Source organism: Cydia strobilella, chromosome 9 (genome assembly GCF_947568885.1).
Source record: "Cydia strobilella chromosome 9, ilCydStro3.1, whole genome shotgun sequence".
NCBI classification, from domain to species: domain Eukaryota; kingdom Metazoa; phylum Arthropoda; class Insecta; order Lepidoptera; family Tortricidae; genus Cydia; species Cydia strobilella.
This window is the reverse complement of record NC_086049.1, coordinates 15,834,102-15,852,346: the sequence shown is the minus strand read 5'-3', so window position 1 is coordinate 15,852,346 and position 18,245 is coordinate 15,834,102. Positions and strand designations below refer to the sequence as shown.

Here is an 18,245-nt window from a genome sequence, read left to right as displayed (position 1 = left end):
ACGATGGTAAAGGATTATGCACTACATCTGTAGTAAATAATCCTTTTCCATAGTATATTCTCGGAATCGTTCGTATTTGTCATGCTACTTCAATCAACCTCAGTATTTTTCGTACTGAGACTGACTGAAATACACACAACACGTTCATACGTTTCCGTGAAAATACGATGGGATAGGATTATTCACTACATCTGTAGTCATAAGTACAGTCACGTACTTAAAATATCAAGCAAGGTTTTCTTTGTATTGAACATTTCAGATCAGGCATTATTAGTCCGCATAGATTTAAATTCCCACGCACGGATCTGTGTCCAAGTATACGAGGGGTTAACAATCTGGCTTAGTTAAATCCAAAATGGCACAACGATTCAAGACCGTGACGTACTAAAATGAAAATGTTAAAGTTATAAACGATATGCATTTGAAACTAGAATGAACTGGTATAATAAATACATTAGTCACTGGATTCACTGGCCTTAATATCATTTTTTTTTTCAAGTAAAACGCAATAGTACATTACGATACTAGTGCGAATTACTTCCTCTACATTTTCGACATAGTTACGTAATGTGCTAATTATCGCACTAGTGCGGTAAAGTAGCACCATATGTACTGTAATATATATATACAAGAACTGTAAACGATCGCGGCGCGGCGTCCATTTTAAACAAATGCAAACGTATGCGAGTCGTCAGCGCGAGCAACGCTGCACGCACCGCTAGTCGCTCGCCACTGAGTCGAACACTTAGCGCCACTTGCACCATCGCACTAACCCGGGGTTAACCGGTCAAATCGTTAACCCAGTGTCAAATTGCACTGGTAACCATTGTAACTCAAGGTTTAACCGGTTAACCCCGGGTTAGTGAATGGTGCAAGTGGCCCTAATAGTTTTAAATGGGATCAGTTTAGGAGTGTTAGTAACAGTATCAGAGTGCGTCGTGTTCCTTGAGCAGGAAATGTCCAACCAGCCGCTTCTGGATGTCCGTGACGCCGCCATAGATCTGCGTGCCGCGCGCATCCCTAATAAATAGAATAAATAATAATAAATAGAAATAGGTTACTTTTTTTACCCAAATATTTGTTGGCCGGTCCCTTCTGGCCACAAAGATCTAATAATAAACATAGTGTAGCAAATTATAGAGAACAGATTGCTCTCAAAATTGGGTTATTCCCACTAGTTGTCACCAAGTTGTTACCAGTGGTAACTACTGGGATTTGTTTCCCCACCTTTTACCTCTAGTAACTACTGGGAAAAAACTCCCAGTAGTTACCACCAAACCGAGTTGGTTCAGTAGTTACCACTGGTAAAAGGTGTTTTTTTTTCAGTTGTTACCACCAACATTTTGTTAGCGTTCAATACTAATAAAAACAGTATAAATATAGAGTGCTTTAATCAATAATTATATAAGTCAATTAGTATTTCACCAACTTGGTTTGGTGGTATCCACTGGGATTGTTTTTCCCAGTAGTTACAGTGTAAAAGGTGGGGAAAAAAATCCCAGAAGTTACCACTGGTAAAAAACATACCTGAAGTGTCGCTCGGCGTCGTAGTTGGTGGACAGGCCGCGTCCGCCGAGGATCTGCACGCAGTGGTCGGCCACGGCGGCGGCGTTGCGGCCGGCCACGTACTTCGCCATAGAACTGTTCTTGGTGCTCACGTCGGTCGCGGCGCGGTATGTCAGCATACGCGCGGTCTCTACTAGGATGCACATGTCTGTGAGACGATCCTGAAACAAATAAAGCGGGATTTGACGACCGGACTGGCCTAGTGGGTACCTGATCCTGCCTGTGAAGCCTATGGTCCTGGGTTCGAATACCGGTAAGGGCATTTATTTGTGTGATGAGCACAGATATTTATTCCTGAGTCATGGGTGTTTTATATGTATTTAAGTATTTATATATGCACACTAGATAAAAAATAAAATACAGAATTTGAGAAAATCTTAAAAAATAATATAGTTACATGTAAAAAAATCCGCAACGCAGGCTTCGTCAGGTGGCTACAAATGCAAATCAGGAGCATGCTTCGTCCCAAAAATACCAATGATGATATCCGCAACAGTCTTCGTCATTTTTTTTATTATATATTATATATATCGTTGTCTGAGTACCCATAACACAAGCCTCGTCTCGTGACAATGACGAAAAAATATTTCAGCCTATAGATTTTTTAAATGGATTGCAATTTTAATAAGAAAAGGAATTTTAATGGGGTTCCGTTGGCAAAAAATTGTAAGAAAGTGTAGATTATTGAGTGAATACAAACTTTTAGCCTACCTTCACTGAAGGAAGTCGCGTGAGGTTTTTGCTGAATGCCACCCTTTCTTTAGCATAGTTGATCGCCGTATCTAATGCGGCTTGTGCGATGCCTGTGAAATAATACAAAATTAAAAATCCATTTTTATCTGAGACAAGTTCATTGAAAAATAAAAGCATAACATGTTCAGAGGGGGGTCCCTTTGTTTGACATAATTATTGAAAGTCATAATCATAATGTAATGATTGTCATATTATCATTAGTCATAATTCTGAAACCGTTGACTTTTAGGATTTTCCCGAGGTTATCCTATAGATAAATTAGGTTAAGTTAGGTTTGTTTTATGGCAATTCTGAAAAGTTACGCGTTTCTAAGAAAAACCAAATTATGACTAACGAAAATGAGGACAAACAATACATTATGACTTAAAACAATATGGGAAACAATAGAGACCCGTTCAGAGGCTATCACCACAATTGACGTTAGAGGTTCTCAATTATCTACATGTGCCCCTCTTAGAAGATATTGGATTATGATCGCAGATTTAAATATAATTCATCCATTGTGACTGACAAGAATGCAACCAACCAATTCCGTCACAAAACATGTGGCAAATTAAAAATAAGTATTGAACTTCGCTTCAACTAGAAAAATTAAAAGAAAATGGTACGTAAGACTACATGAATAGACACTTACCCACAGCATGCGCCGCGATACCAATCCTGCCTTGGTCCAGCTGCGCCATGGCTATCTTAAACCCTGCTTCCCTCATAGACTGGGACCCACACTTCTAATGCAAGTTCACAAGCTTCACAGAAGTTTATACACTTACCCATAGCATGCGCCGCGATGCCAATCCTGCCTTGGTCCAGCTGCGCCATGGCTATCTTAAACCCTGCTTCCCTCATAGACTGAGACCCACACTTCTAATGCAAGTTCACAAGCTTCACAGAAGTTTATACACTTACCCACAGCATGCGCCGCGATACCAATCCTGCCTTGGTCCAGCTGCGCCATGGCTATCTTAAACCCTGCTTCCCCCATAGACTGGGACCCACACTTCTTCTAATGCAAGTTCACAAGCTTCACAGAAGTTTATACACTTACCCATAGCAAGCGCCGCGATGCCAATCCTGCCTTGGTCCAGCTGCGCCATGGCTATCTTAAACCCTGCTTCCCCCATAGACTGGGACCCAATGCAAGTTCACAAGCTTCACAGAAGTTTATACACTTATCCATACCTTGCGCCGCGATGCTAATGCTGCCTTGGTCCAGCTGCGCCATGTGGCTATCTTAAACCCTGCTTCCCCCAATAGACTGGGGGCTGGGACCCGCACTTCTTCTAATGCAAGTTCACAAGCTTCACAGAAGTTTATACACTTACCCATTGCATGCGCCGCGATGGCAATCCTGCCTTGGTCCAACTGCGCCATGGCTATCTTCAACCCTGCTTCCCCCTATAGACTGGAGGCTGGGACCCGCACTTCTTCTAATGCAAGTTCACATGCTTCACAGAAGTTTATACACTTACCCACAGCATGCGCCGCGATACCAATCCTGCCTTGGTCTAGTTGCGCCATGGCTATCTTCAACCCTGCTACCCCCAATATACTGGAGGCTGGGACCCGCACGTCTTCTAATGCAAGTTCACAAGCTTAACAGAAGTTTATACACTTACCCACAGCATGCGCCGCGATACCAATCCTGCCTTGGTCCAGCTGCGCCATGGCTATCTTAAACCCTGCTTCCCCCATAGACTGGGACCCACACTTCTAATGCAAGTTCACAAGCTTCACAGAAGTTTAAATACACTTACCCATGGCATGTTATGGCATCGCGGCGCATGCGCCGCGATGCCAATCCTGCCTTGGTCCAGCTGCGCCATGGCTATTTTAAACCCTGCTTTCCCCTATTGGGGGTCTATTGACTGGGGGCTGGGACCCGCACTTCTTCTAATGCAAGTTCACAAGCTTCACAGAAGTTTATACACTTACCCACAGCATGCGCCGCGATACCAATCCTGCCTTGGTCCAGCTGCGCCATGGCTATCTTAAACCCTGCTTCCCCCATAGACTGGGACCCACACTTCTTCTAATGCAAGTTCACAAGCTTCACAGAAGTTTATACACTTACCCATAGCAAGCGCCGCGATGCCAATCCTGCCTTGGTCCAGCTGCGCCATGGCTATCTTAAACCCTGCTTCCCCCATAGACTGGGACCCAATGCAAGTTCACAAGCTTCACAGAAGTTTATACACTTACCCATAGCATGCGCCGCGATGCTAATCCTGCCTTGGTCCAGCTGCGCCATGGCTATCTTAAACCCTGCTTCCCCCAATAGACTGGGGGCTGGGACCCGCACTTCATCTAATGCAAGTTCACAAGCTTCACAGAAGTTTATACACTTACCCATTGCATGCGCCGCGATGGCAATCCTGCCTTGGTCCAACTGCGCCATGGCTATCTTCAACCCTGCTTCCCCCTATAGACTGGAGGCTGGGACCCGCACTTCTTCTAATGCAAGTTCACATGCTTCACAGAAGTTTATACACTTACCCACAGCATGCGCCGCGATACCAATCCTGCCTTGGTCCAACTGCGCCATGGCTATCTTGAACCCCTCCCCCGCTTCCCCCACCAGACTCGTCGCTGGCACTCGCACGTCTTCTAGCGTCAGGTCGCAGGCAGTCGCCGCTCTGTGACATACGCTTCACTGCTGTTTTATAAGCTCTTTTTGTATGCGGGATTGGGGACTGAGGTATATGCATAAAAGAAACACGCACGTCCGTTCACTTAGCTATTTATTGCGAGACTAAATGGTCTGCAGAGGGCGCATCCGAATGCACCGCGATACATGACAAGTACCGTTAGGTACGTAAGTAGGTACATACATTACATCACTCTCTTCTTAAACATTATTTAAATATTTAAATACTACATACTTTAAACACCATGCCTTCTCCTTTCCAAGTACCTACTCGGTAAGTAACTATATATAACAAAAAGGAATGCACAACACTACTGTTATGTTTCAAGGGAAACAGTAAACCAAACAATATTCTTAGGTGAATCTTAAGTCTACGGTAAGTAGGTATAAAAATAGCATGCCTTATATGAGGAAAACTTTAACTACCTACTATAAAAAAAAGGTTCGATAACGCCGTCATTCATAAAATATGTTCATCTACAATATCTAGATATTTTTTTCTTGTTCCAAGTGAAGGATATTATAACTGGTTTCTTTTATCTAATTACCAAAAATATTGTTTATTTGAGATTGGGTCATTAGGAGCGTTAATTGACACCATTAAAATGTTGCTGGGAATATGAATAAGGGAGTTATCGGATGTTCAAGTATTATATTACGATAATTATTTACAGTCTTAGAGCCTAAATATAATTCGCGAACTATGTAAATGTTTACGCACTCGAATTACATAGGCATTTCTGGCACTAATTAGTGTTTTCTTTATTAATGATAACAATATCAAGAATATAGTTAGATATCTAATTATGAATGATATAATCCATACAGTTACAGAAATACCTGAGAAAATTAGCTTCTATTTTTTTTTTTTAACACTACGATCATAATGGTACAATACCTATAGTCTTTCACAAGTTATGCTTAAGTACATTTGTTTAGAACAGTTTAATATGGCACTAGTGATCCTCAACCCTATACCAAAACGTTACATGGCACAATTTACAGTGACTAGTCTAACAAAAAAAAAATTTAAAGTTTATATTTTGGTGGATTTTTTTTTCTACATTCTCTGACAGGTCTAGGTAACTGGGGCGGTTTAGATGGTGGGGTGGAAATTGTTGTAGGCGACAAAAAGAGGTCTTCACTGCCGTCTGACCTTGGCGAGGGCTGCGGCGTTACGGACCGCGCGTCCGCCGGCCGGCTCGGACCTGGACTCGCTCCGCTCGAAGTGGGCGGTCGACCTTGATGACTGCGCTGCGGCGTACTTGTGGCTATCGGTGTATCGGGACGGTCAGGGATGGCATCGCCAGTATGTTGCACTGGTTCGGGCCGAGGTACCTGCAAAGCTGATGAGTCACCTGGGCAGGTTAACATACTTGATCGCCGCCTTAACTGATCAACGTGCCTATGTACCTCCCTATTTAAGTTATCGCGCACTGTATAGTCCGTAGTACCTGTCCTCTGAGTAATACGACCAGGAAGCCATTTCGTATCTCCCTGATATTGCCTTATCCATACTTTATCTCCTGATTGGAGAACCCGATTAGGGCTTAATCGTATGTCCGCTTGTTTCCTCTGTGCCTTACGAACCCTATCTTCACAATCTGGACGCAGTACATCTAATTGGGTACGAACCTGCCTGCCAATCATAAGCGTAGTTGGACTTTCTCCTGTTGTGCAGTGTGGCGTATTTCGGTAATGTAATAAGAAATTACTGATAGCTAAATTAACATTGTGTTTTTGTCGCACGGCTTTCTTTATAACCCGTTTAATTATTCGAACCGCATTTTCGGCGGCTCCATTAGACGCGGGGTGATATGGAGCTGAGTGTACATGTTCAATACGGTTTTTTGTTAAAAAGGTCGCGAACTGTGTACTCGTAAACGGAGGGCCGTTGTCCGAAACTATTTGTCTAGGGAAACCCCATCGAGCGTTAACTTCACACAACTTTTCAATGGTGTTATTAGCCGAGGTACTATTTACCGGGAATACCTCGAGCCACTTTGTTCGAGCGTCAATCATAACCAAATACGTTACTCCATAAAGAGGTCCTAAAAAGTCTAAATGAACCCGCGTCCACTGGCGCGAGGGCCAGCTCCACGGGCACGGCGCGTGGCGCGCGGGCGCCTCCGCCTCGGCGGCGCACACGCCGCACTCGCGACACGTGCGCTCCACCGCCTCGTCTATGCCCGGCCACCACACATAGCTCCGGGCAAACGCTTTTGTCTTTACGATTCCCATATGGCTCTCATGTAACACGCTTAAAACCCTATCTCGGCAACCTTCCGGTATAACCACGCGATGGCCCCACATTACGCATCCTAACTCTTCGTACAGTTCTAGCCTACGGTTAAAGTACGGTTGTAAATTTCGCATTTCAACTTCCGTCGGCCAACTGGACCGTATATATCCTAACACTCTGCTCAAAGTCGGGTCGCGTTGTGTTTCTTTTTTAACATCGTGATAATCTAATAACAATTCGTTGTGGGCGAAATGTAAATACGTTTGCTCGGGCGGCGGACCGTCTAGCGACTCGGCATTTTTGATCGGCACGGGCAAGCGCGACAAGCCATCTGCGCCATTTGCATCGGTGCGTACGTACTCTATATCATAAGTATATGCGGAAAGTTTAATCGCCCACCGCTGCAATCGGCTAGCCACCATCGCGGGAATACCCTGCTTGGAACCAAAAATACTAACGAGCGGTTTGTGATCCGTTCGTAATGTGAAATGTCTGCCATAAAGGAATTGATGTAATTTCTGTAAACTGAATACGATTGCTAACGCCTCTTTATCTATTTGCGAGTAATTACGTTCCGCCTCATTTAAAGAACGCGAGACGTAAGCCACTGGTCGTTCGCGCGCCCCGCCCGCGCCCGCGCCCGCGCTGTCCCCGGGCTGTGTCAGCACGCCGGAGATTCCGCGGCTGCTCGCGTCAGTGGTCAGCGTCAGCTGTTTGTTGGGATCGTAATGACTTAACACCTCCGCGCTCACTAACAGTTTTTTAATACTTTTAAATGATTTTTCGCATCGTTCATTCCAATTCCATACGGCACCTTTCCTAAGTAAGTCATACAAAGGGGATAGAATCGTACTCAAATGCGGTACAAATCGAGCATAAAAATTAACTACCCCTAAAAATGACCTTACATCTTTCACATTGAGAGGTCGAGGTATCTTAAGGATACCTTCTATCTTGGTGGAATCTACTTTAATTCCGTCTTTTGAAATTACATATCCCAGATACTGTACCTCTTCTAATAAGAAAGAACATTTACTTTTCTTTAATTTCAATCCATGACCGTGAAGCCGTTTCAAAACTTTTTCTAATGTCCCCAAATGAGAATTTATGTCCGCGGAACCAATAATTATATCATCGAGAAATACTTCTACTTGAGGTAGATCTTTCAACAAGTTGGACATAATTCGCTGGAATATACCAGGGCTGGAAGACAATCCGTAAACAAGTCTATTATATCTGAATAATCCCTTATGCGTGTTGACGACGGTATACTTTTTAGAATCGTCTAACTCCACCTGATTATACGCCTGCGTCAGGTCAATTTTTGAAAATACGCGGGCACCATTGAGTCTCACTAAAAGGTCATCTATCTTAGGAAGCGGATACCTATCAATCAGCAAGGCGGGGTTCAAGGTCACTTTGTAATCTGCACAGATTCGCAAACTCCCATCAGCTTTACGTACCGGTACCAGCGGCGTGGCCCACTCCGACGTGTCGACCGGCTCGATGACGCCGCAGCGCAGCATCTCGTCCAGCTCCGCCTCGACGCGATCGCGGAGCGCGTACGGCAGCGGCCGCGCACGGCAGAACACCGGCGTAGCCCCTTCACGCACTCGGAGTGTCGCTTTTCCACCACTAAACCGCCCGAGTCCTCCGCTAAATAACTCCTTATATCTGTCGAGCAAAGTACATAAATCATTATTAAGGGACTCGTTAAAGTTAAATAAATACTCTTTATAAAACCTAGGAACCCGAATCTGTAACTCTGTTAGCCAGTGTCTGCCTAATAGTGGGGTACTGCCACCCTCAATAACAAACAGTTCTAACTTTTTCAATCGGTTTTCAAATCTAACCACGGGCCTTATGACCCCTAGGGGTCTAACACGGCGGCCATCATAAACTTTTAACACCAAAGGAAACTGTTCCAACGGTCTGTATTTAAAGTACTTATTATAAGTATCACTACTTATACACGACACCGCGCTCCCTGTGTCGATTTCCATAGACAAAACTTCATCATCTACACATAACGATAGGCTTACCGATTTATAATCGTTTAGGCAGAGATGATACAGGTCTTCTTCGACGTCGGACCCCGACGTACCCTCTCCTTCATACTGAGTCTCGCCATCCTCTGCCAGGACATGGTGTAGGGCGCGACTGGGGCGCCGCGCGCCCCTGCGGCCGCCGGTGCCCCGGCGCCGGGCGCCGCCACCGCTGCTACCGCTCGCCCCACGAGCGCCGCCGCCCGAGCCACGGGCGCCGCTGCCACTACCACCTGCCATCCTTGCCGGACACACGCGTTTTAAGTGACCTACGTTACCACATTTGTTACACTGAAAATCTTTGTAAGGACATTGGACGTCACGGTGACCTAACCTTCCGCACACTGCACAAATTACATTGCTAGCGCCATTACCGCCACGCGGCTGCCACGATGTGAGTGCATGTACCGTCTCGGCTCTCTCTCCCGCATCGCCCTTCTCGCTCACACTCGGGCGTTCTACCATCGCTGCGTCCTTCTCGGCGGCTTCCAACGAAAAGGCTAGCTGTACGGCCCTAGTATAGGTTAACTCAGTCTCAGCAAAAAGGCGTTGTCTAATTGTGTCATTCTTCAACCCGCACACAAATTGGTCCCGCAGATTGTCCTCTAATGTTGTGGAGAATTCACAATGCTTGGCTAATTTTTTAAGGTCCGTTAGATACTGAGCGACCGTTTCCTTATCTCCCTGTCGCCTCTGACGCAACCGGTATCGCTCCGCCATGAAAGATGGTTTGGGTTCGATGTGTTCAGACATTATCTTCACAACTTGCGCATAAGTCATGTCTGCTGGCTTCTTTGGACTTGTCAGGTTCCTGAGGAGCTCATATGCTTCTTCTCCCATAACGGCAATCAAGGTCGGCAGCTGCAAGTCGGCCTTGATGTCGTTGGCTTTGAAATACATACTCACACGCTCCACATAAGTACTCCAATTGCCCGCCGAGACCTCGAACGCTTTTATTTTTCCCACGGACATTTTTTATACGAACAGCCAATTCTCGGTTCTTGAAATTAAATCCAATCCTCGTTCGCCACTGAGGTATATGCATAAAAGAAACACGCACGTCCGTTCACTTAGCTATTTATTGCGAGACTAAATGGTCTGCAGAGGGCGCATCCGAATGCACCGCGATACATGACAAGTACCGTTAGGTACGTAAGTAGGTACATACATTACAGGGACGATACAAAAGATAGAAACTACGATCACAGTGAGGCCATCGAAAGCTTGGAAAGCTATATTAGTGATCTCGTTACTTTTTCGTTGTGGCGTATTAGTATCCAAAAGATACATATAAATAAATAATAATAAATATCTGGGAGACCGAGCTTTGCGCGGAAAACATATGAAAACTCAAAAATGCGCGTTTCCCCAGATATATATAAGACCTAGCTAGATCGATTTCTCACCCCCGAAAACGCCCATATGGCAAATTTCATCAAAATCGTTAGAGCCGTTTCCGAGATCCCCGAAATATAAATATTAAATATTATAGCACATTCTTACACAGATTGACTAAGTCCCACGGTTAGCCCAAGGAGGCTTGTGTTATGGGTACTCAGACAACGATATATATAATATATAAATACTTAAAACCTCACGCTGAGTACCTGTCGCTACTTCTATTAGATTCCTAAGGATAAAATCAGAAATATTTATTGTGTAAACTGTGTAGGTACAAGAAGTATAACTAGGTAAATTTTTTGATGAGTATCAACAGTTTTACCCTTTTCGGGCATACAATTTATAGCCCCAGATAAGGATGGAAAAACAAGAATTTAGCAATAAATAAGCATGATTTGCAAATCTTGGGCTAAACAACCTACACCAAATAAAATAAAAAAAGCTTTTTGCCAAACACTTCATTTTTGATACAAGCTTTTATCAATGACTGTACTTTTCTTCAGTTCAGAGACGATTCTAATAAACCCAAATACAATTTGGCTGCGTTGTTTTATCACATAGGCATCTCACAATGTGCCTATACATTATGTATGGTAGACGCGAAGGAGTCCGTCCGGAGCCGTCCGCGTCCGCGAGGAGCTGACCGGCTTGCGGCCGTACTAATGCGAAACGCGCTCCGACGCCGTCCGGTCGGTGGAAACCGTACATAACATTGGTGCAAAACAACTAGCACATACCTGACGCCTATTAGGGGCTCCTTATTTCCTCTGAACACACCCTCCGCGTCCAGCGGCACCAGGAAACCTGAAACATTCAGTCATTATGCATATTCTCCCAGATCCATGTAAAGAACATCTAGCTAAAAGCTTAATAACATATAACAAATTGACAAAGTCCCACAGTAAGCTCAAGAAGGCTTGTGTTGTGGGTACCCTATTACTAAGACGCCACTGTCTGTCTGTCACCAGGCTGTATCTCATGAACCGTAGACAGTTGAAATTTTCACAGATGATGTATTTCTGTTGCCGCTATAACAACAAATACTAAAAACAGAATAAAACAAATATTTAAGTGGGGCTCCCATACAACAAACGTGATTTTTTTGGCGTAATGGTACGGAACCCTTCGTGCGCGAGTCCGACTCGCACTTGGCCGGTTTTACACTTTGGGTACGGAACCGTAAAAACGTCGAGTGTACTCACAAGCCAATCCCTTATGGCGCAGCTCGGGGTCGAAGGTAGCGAACACCGCCGTAGCGTGGCCCTCTATGGCGGAGGTGACCCAGCTCTTCTTGCCGTTCAGCACCCAGTGGTCACCGTCCCGTCTCGCTGTTGTTCTGATGTTGGCGACGTCGCTGCCTGCGTCTGAAAATAAAATATTAATAGAATGAAGTTTAAAATATTTATATTGTCATCAAATTGTCATGTACAAAAACGGAAGCCATTTTGGAAATTAGATCCGTAGCTGCGTAGCCTATGAAAACTCGCTTCCAGGGCAACGCCATAAGGTATGGCTGCGGACTAGACGCTAGCGGATTGAGTTGAGACCCAAAACTACTAAATCCACAATCTACTTAACGACTTCGACGAACTCAAAACGGGTATAATACGCCCTATTTATAAAAAAGGAGCGCATAGTGATTGTAATAACTATAGACCAATTACTATATTGTCGTGTATCGATAAGATAATTGAGAGATACCTCGGTAACGAAATCAGTAACTTTTTGACTCAAAACAATATAATTAACAGTAAACAATACGGTTTTCAAAAAAATCGAAGTACCTCTCAGCTACTTCGCGACTTCAACAATGAAATCAACGAGCACATGCATGAAAAAAGGCATGTGCTCGTTGTTTTCATTGATTTCAGCAAAGCTTTTGAAATGCTAGATTATGAAACGTTATATTACAAATTAGAGCAGAGCGGTATACAGGGTCCTCTAGTTAACTTGCTGAAAAGCTATCATAAAAATAGACATACACGAGTAAAAATAAACAATACATACAGTGACGAAATAAAAACCGAAAAAGGCACGGCGCAGGGATCCATAATTGGACCAACGGAATACCTGCTATATGTTAATGATATGTGCAACATAATAACTGAGGGCTCTGTCTATCAGTTCGCGGACGACACATGCATTATCACAGCCGACCGTGACATAGCTGCCGCAGAACGCATAATGCAATCCAACTTTAACACCCTCTGCAAATGGGCGCACGATGTCGGTTTAGTAATTAACGCCCAAAAGACCAAGATAATGCATATTCGTTCAGCTCACAATAAAACTACTCATAATATTACTGTATTTGCACACCAACATAGCTGCCTGCACCAGCATAATATCACAACGTGTAACTGTGAAAAAATTGAAGTGGTCACAGAGCACATGTACCTTGGGTTAATAATCGACCACAGATTCAACTGGGGACCACACATTAATTATGTGTGCGATAAGTTGAGAGCCATCCTAAGTAAAATGTCAACATTAAGATATAAGTTACCGTACAAAACCCTACGTATGTTGTACTTAGCCCTTGCTGACTCTGTGATCGGTTACGCTCTGAGTACTTATGGTAAAACCTATAAAACATATATAGAAAAAATATATAACTTACAAATAAGATTATTGAAGACACTTGTACCTAAGCATATCAAAAAGAAGTACGAAACAGACTATTCCCAACTTTTCAAATACTGTAATTTACTCCCAGTTCAAAATATGTGTAAACTAGCCATACTAACAGAAGAATATCACCATGTTACTAAACTAAAAGAACACAAAAGATGTACAAAACTAAGATGTCTACAGAACCAAAACAAATATTGTATACCCAAATATAACAACATATATGGCACTAGGCTGTACACATATATATTACCTAAAATATTGAATGATCTGCCAGAAGTTGTTTGTGCTAAATATTTAAATGGTAAACATATAAAAAATGTCGTTAAAATGCACTTATTAAAAACTAACGACACAAGCTATGTATACTAAGAATCATATTTATGATAAGATATAGGATATAATATTGTTTTTCTTTATGTTATTCTCGAACTCCCCATCGGCACACAAACCTCCATAAGGTTTTGCCTACGATGGGTCTTGTAATGATCTAAAAAAAACTGTAATTTGCTTCCTTATTCAATAAATTAAAAAAAAAAAAAAAACTTTTTTAACCTTCCACCAACCCCCCGAAAAAAAAAACTGTAGACGGTTTCCTGCTCGCGGGAAAAAAAACTATATAACCTTTTTTTCTTCTTATCATCTAATCTTTCGATTCTAATAGGTCTCTACGACGCTCGAGTAACTACACATTAAGCATCGCCGGCTCCCCAGCTATAAGAATGTAAAGAATGACCAAAAACAAAATTTAGAGAACATGCATTCTAATCATTTTATTCTCTGGAGTCTCCAAATGTTATGATTTTGGACCCTATCTATCTCTGTTTCAATACAAACTGAACTTTAACGCACCTGGCTCACTCAGCGCAAAGCACCCAATACTCCCCGCCGTATAATTCTTCAAAAACAACTGTTTCTGTTCCTCCGTCCCTGTCTCGTTAACCAAGTTCGCATAAAGGAAGTTGTGTATCGACAGTATCATGCCCGTGCTGGCGCAGCCTCGAGAGATCTCTTCAACGGCGAGCGCGAGGGATAAGTAGTCGAGGCCTAGGCCTCCGTACTCGGAGTCCACGCAGGCCCCCATGAGGCCTAACTTTGTTAACTTCTTTATCTGAAATATAAAGGGCGTCAAATAATTTATTGTTATTTATATTGAGTAAATAGCAGTGGTAATGGTTTGCCTATTTTTAGTGCTCCAAGACTTCACGGAACACTTATGGAATAATTTCGTTTTGTAAATCGGATAAATGCGTTTTTCTCAAAGATCGTTTGACGTAGATACCTAAAATTAGGAAAAGTTATTTATTTTATTTATTTTATTTTGGTACAATGGAAAACCAACAGCGCTATACATATCAGAAAACTATAATAGAATTAGAAAGCCAATTATAGGTTTTCACTTATAGAAACAGAATAAAATATAACAAGCTTATTGGCCGACTTAATTACACATGTACAAGTTCATACAGCACAAGAACAGAGGATCGATATGAATATGATCGATCATTACAAAAAATAAGTAGAAAAGAAGGTAAAATCTATTAGGTAGTACATTTAGCCACAGTACATTAGCCCTGACCTGCGCCAGAATCATTGTCACCCATAAAGTATCTAATTTATTTATTTTTTATTATTGATATGCTATCACTAAATATGTCGATATTACAATTTATAAAAGCTTTATTTAAGCTCATGCTTGCCCTGCATAAGAAACTGTTTATTCTATACCTAGTAATAGCTTGGTAATTACTGATGGGACGAAAATGCCTAAACGTCCTTGACGGAACATTAAGAGATCTTATTAAGCAAATTTGGACAATTTTTTGGACTTATAGCAACTACCACCACAAAATATAATTATATAATATTATAATTATATTTTATCTATCGGAAAATAGATAAGGGCTTATGTAACAAACAAGACAATGCAAATACAGATCACACTACATACATACTCAAGATACGTATGACTGATAAGAGTTATAAGGAGCGGCTTAATCGAAAATAAATGCTGGCAAAATATCAGCCATACAGCATACTAATAAAAATTGTATTGAAAATACCCGTTTTCGTTTCAAACTAATTCTTTCAAGTTTTTAATGTACTTAATACACACAACAGTGTTGGGCCTTATCTTTGTGATTGTTTTTTTATCTGAAAAAAAAATCTTTCCATGGATGATAGTAATAACAACAGTAATAAAAGTTATGACTTGAGATAAAAACATTGATAGATCACAGATAATAATATATGTAAGTGTAAGAAAATAAGCATTTTACATGTGAATAAGGGGGGGGGAGGTTGGTCGATCATGTTTTATTTTTTCTTACAAAGGGATGGGAAGGAGCCTTAATAATTCTTACGTAAGAAAAACTTTAAAATAAAACCAAATTAGATTATTATCAAAAAATAAAAATTACATGTATGTATTCATTCCTTTAAATTCTTACTTTAAAAAAACGCGGGAGTGATTCTGCCTATAGGGTGGGAGGGGTCAAAAACTAGCAAAAATCGTCTTACGCAATAGATGAATGGCAATTAATATACTTAAAGAAAAAAACCGGCCAAGTGCGAGTCGGACTCGCGCACGAAGGGTTCCGTAGCATTACGCAAAAAACGGCCAAAAAATCACTTTGGTTGTATGGGAGCCCCACTTAAATATTTATTTTATTCTGTTTTTAGTATTTGTTGTTATAGGGGCAACAGAAATATATCATCTGTGAAAATTTCAGCTATCACGGTTCATGAGATACAGCCTGGTGACAGACGGACAGATAGACAGACAGCAAAGTCTTAGTAATAGGGTCCCATTTTTACCCTTTGGGTACGGAACCCTAAAAAGTGACTAAGCCCTCCAGTGGTTAAGACTAGGTTCAAACCAGGGCCTTCAGCTTTTGAGTATCATACACTAGTGCAGTGTACTTACAAGATCAAACGGAAACCTGGCTTTTATATCAAGCTGGGAGGCCTGCGGTTTGAGGTTCTCCTTGGAGAAGTTGCGGGCCAGGGCCTGGATCTCCTTCTGCTGCTCCGTCAGCTGAGTAGTGAAGGCTCGGCATTGTGATGCTGCTGCCTTCGCCGATTGGAGAGAGCACACTGGAAAAAAATATTATTAATATTGTCATTCAAATGTACAGCTATGTGCAATATAATAGTAGTCAGGAAAAAATACTTAAATTTCTTCTTTGAGCATGATATGTGCCATTTTCAACCAAAAGGGTAGTTATTGTCGCTTGTCAGTAAGGCACTATTTCCATATAGCTTCAATTAGAAATCAACCTCATCGACAACAGACAATGTGGTACCTTTTAGTTGAAAACGTCACATGTTTTAGTAAGGTGAATAGACATCCTTGTGTAAAATATTTACAACCACATGATTGTTAAAGTAATAGTCCAAGTAATTGTTTCAAATAACCAGTAATATTATGCCTATAGACAACAGTGTTTAGTAAGCATGACATAAAGACAGTATTAGTATATGACACCTTATATCACTGAAATAAGGCATACATATGTTTGTCATTGACTCGCTTATTGCTATTACAGATAATGGGATAACAATCAAACTAGTAATTGAGGGGTAATGACAAAGACCAATTCTCACACAAGCAGAGCCACAGACACAGCCAGTATTTTTATTTTTTGACGGAAATCTTACCAGAACCCTTGTGCTCAAAATAAATAAAAAACTAATTACTCAAATGCCAACATTCTCAACTAAACTAAACAAGCTATAATACATGTAAATTAATCTTGTAAGTTCGGGTAATTTAAGAATAAATTTAAGCTCCAACCTGACATTCAGAATTTATAAGTATTTGGGTCATGATTATTATGCGCCCTTCTGACATAACCGGCTCTGTGTTTGTAGTATAATTATGTATGTTTATGTATACGTGCCTACTGGGCTAACTTGGGTTATCAAGTTTGCCTTAAGATCATTTTAATTAATGATAAAGAGAAAAGAGAGTGTGCACTGTAAATGTTATTAAAATTTATTAGTATTTAATTAAAGGATATATATTTAGATAAATGTCTGAGGAAGAAAAATGAAATTTCCGAAATATACTTACAAGTTAGTTTTGTAGATTTTAAGAGGCCGCCTGCTGACATGTTTCAGGAAGATAAAACACAGTATATCGGACAACGACGAATCTGATATGAAATAACAGTTGACAGTAAAATATACGATAAGTATGATAATGACCAAGGTCGCAGCATACACTAAATAGTTCAAAAAGTTGTTTTCCCAACCGCCCCACCGGTTCGCCACAGAGCGGATTTCGTATAACTTGTATAGTTATGACGTAACCAATATCAAATTATTCTTAAGAAACTATCAATAAAGATACAAGTTTAGTTAAGATCTTTAAATTTAATACTAAAATTAAATACTGTCATAAAAATAAGCAGAATACGGATAAACAAAGGCGAAGGCGCCGCGAGTTTTGTTTGACTCTGACAGAAGTGACAGAACTGACAGTGACACTCACGAAGGCATTTTTTTAGATTTTTTTAAATAGCAAACTATAGTTTGTCAAAGGACTGTCTCATTTCAAAAATAGACGGAGAGAATCATACTATCTTTGTCTTACACTAGTACTAGCACCTCAGAATAATGACTAAAGCAAAGAAGCCGGGCAAAAATAAAAGCTTGGTAAAAGATATCGTATTCACAACACGTTATTACTTTTTGTCTATGAGTGAGTGAGACAACAATCCGCAAGTTCTTTCGTTTTTTTCAGTATTGTCATAAGATGAACTGAGGGAAATGTCAAATGGTCCTATGTGGTTCTATAATATAATCCAGCCAAATAAAATATAAGTTCGTTATTTCACAAGTAGGTGTCAACTGTAACAACTTGACATGTCGCGACATATCGCGAATCACCTACTATAAAAAACCTTCCTTCCGTTTCACACTGTCTATGGTAAGACTTCCTTCTGTTATATTATCTATG

The 18,245-nt window shown here is 41.4% G+C and overlaps 2 protein-coding genes across 3 annotated transcripts; both read right to left on the bottom strand.

Annotated features, from left to right (window-relative positions):
* Positions 1–875: 875 nt before the first annotated feature.
* LOC134744375 (short-chain specific acyl-CoA dehydrogenase, mitochondrial-like) lies at positions 876–17,601 on the bottom strand. 2 transcript variants are annotated; one of them, XM_063678156.1, is made up of 9 exons: positions 17,358–17,601; positions 16,209–16,378; positions 14,135–14,393; positions 11,854–12,015; positions 11,389–11,455; positions 4,813–4,964; positions 2,278–2,369; positions 1,528–1,727; positions 876–1,020 (listed from the first exon to the last, which is right to left on the bottom strand). In XM_063678156.1, exons 1-9 carry the CDS (start codon positions 17,395–17,397, stop codon positions 927–929), a joined length of 1,236 nt encoding a protein of 411 aa, XP_063534226.1. In that variant the 5' UTR covers positions 17,398–17,601; the 3' UTR covers positions 876–926. The 2 variants fall into 2 exon arrangements, with proteins under 2 accessions (XP_063534226.1, XP_063534227.1); XM_063678157.1 differs by having other exon boundaries at positions 4,813–4,952; positions 17,358–17,600.
* LOC134744374 (uncharacterized) lies at positions 8,741–10,333 on the bottom strand. Its single transcript, XM_063678155.1, has 2 exons — positions 9,248–10,333; positions 8,741–8,879 (listed from the first exon to the last, which is right to left on the bottom strand). The coding sequence occupies exons 1-2, from the start codon at positions 10,220–10,222 to the stop codon at positions 8,874–8,876; spliced, it is 981 nt and encodes a 326-aa protein (XP_063534225.1). The 5' UTR covers positions 10,223–10,333; the 3' UTR covers positions 8,741–8,873.
* Positions 17,602–18,245: the final 644 nt, after the last annotated feature.

Coding starts and splice junctions, on each gene's coding strand:
- LOC134744375 (XM_063678156.1), bottom strand. CDS start 17,397: ATGTCAGCAGGCGGCCTCTTAAAATCTACAAAACTAACTT. Junction 14,394..16,208: donor CCAGGTTTCCGTTTGATCTT/GTAAGTACACTG, acceptor TTTATATTTCAG/ATAAAGAAGTTAACAAAGTT. Junction 4,965..11,388: donor GAGCCCCTAATAGGCGTCAG/GTATGTGCTAGT, acceptor ACAGCAGTGAAG/CGTATGTCACAGAGCGGCGA.
- LOC134744374 (XM_063678155.1), bottom strand. CDS start 10,222: ATGTCCGTGGGAAAAATAAAAGCGTTCGAGGTCTCGGCGGGCAATTGG.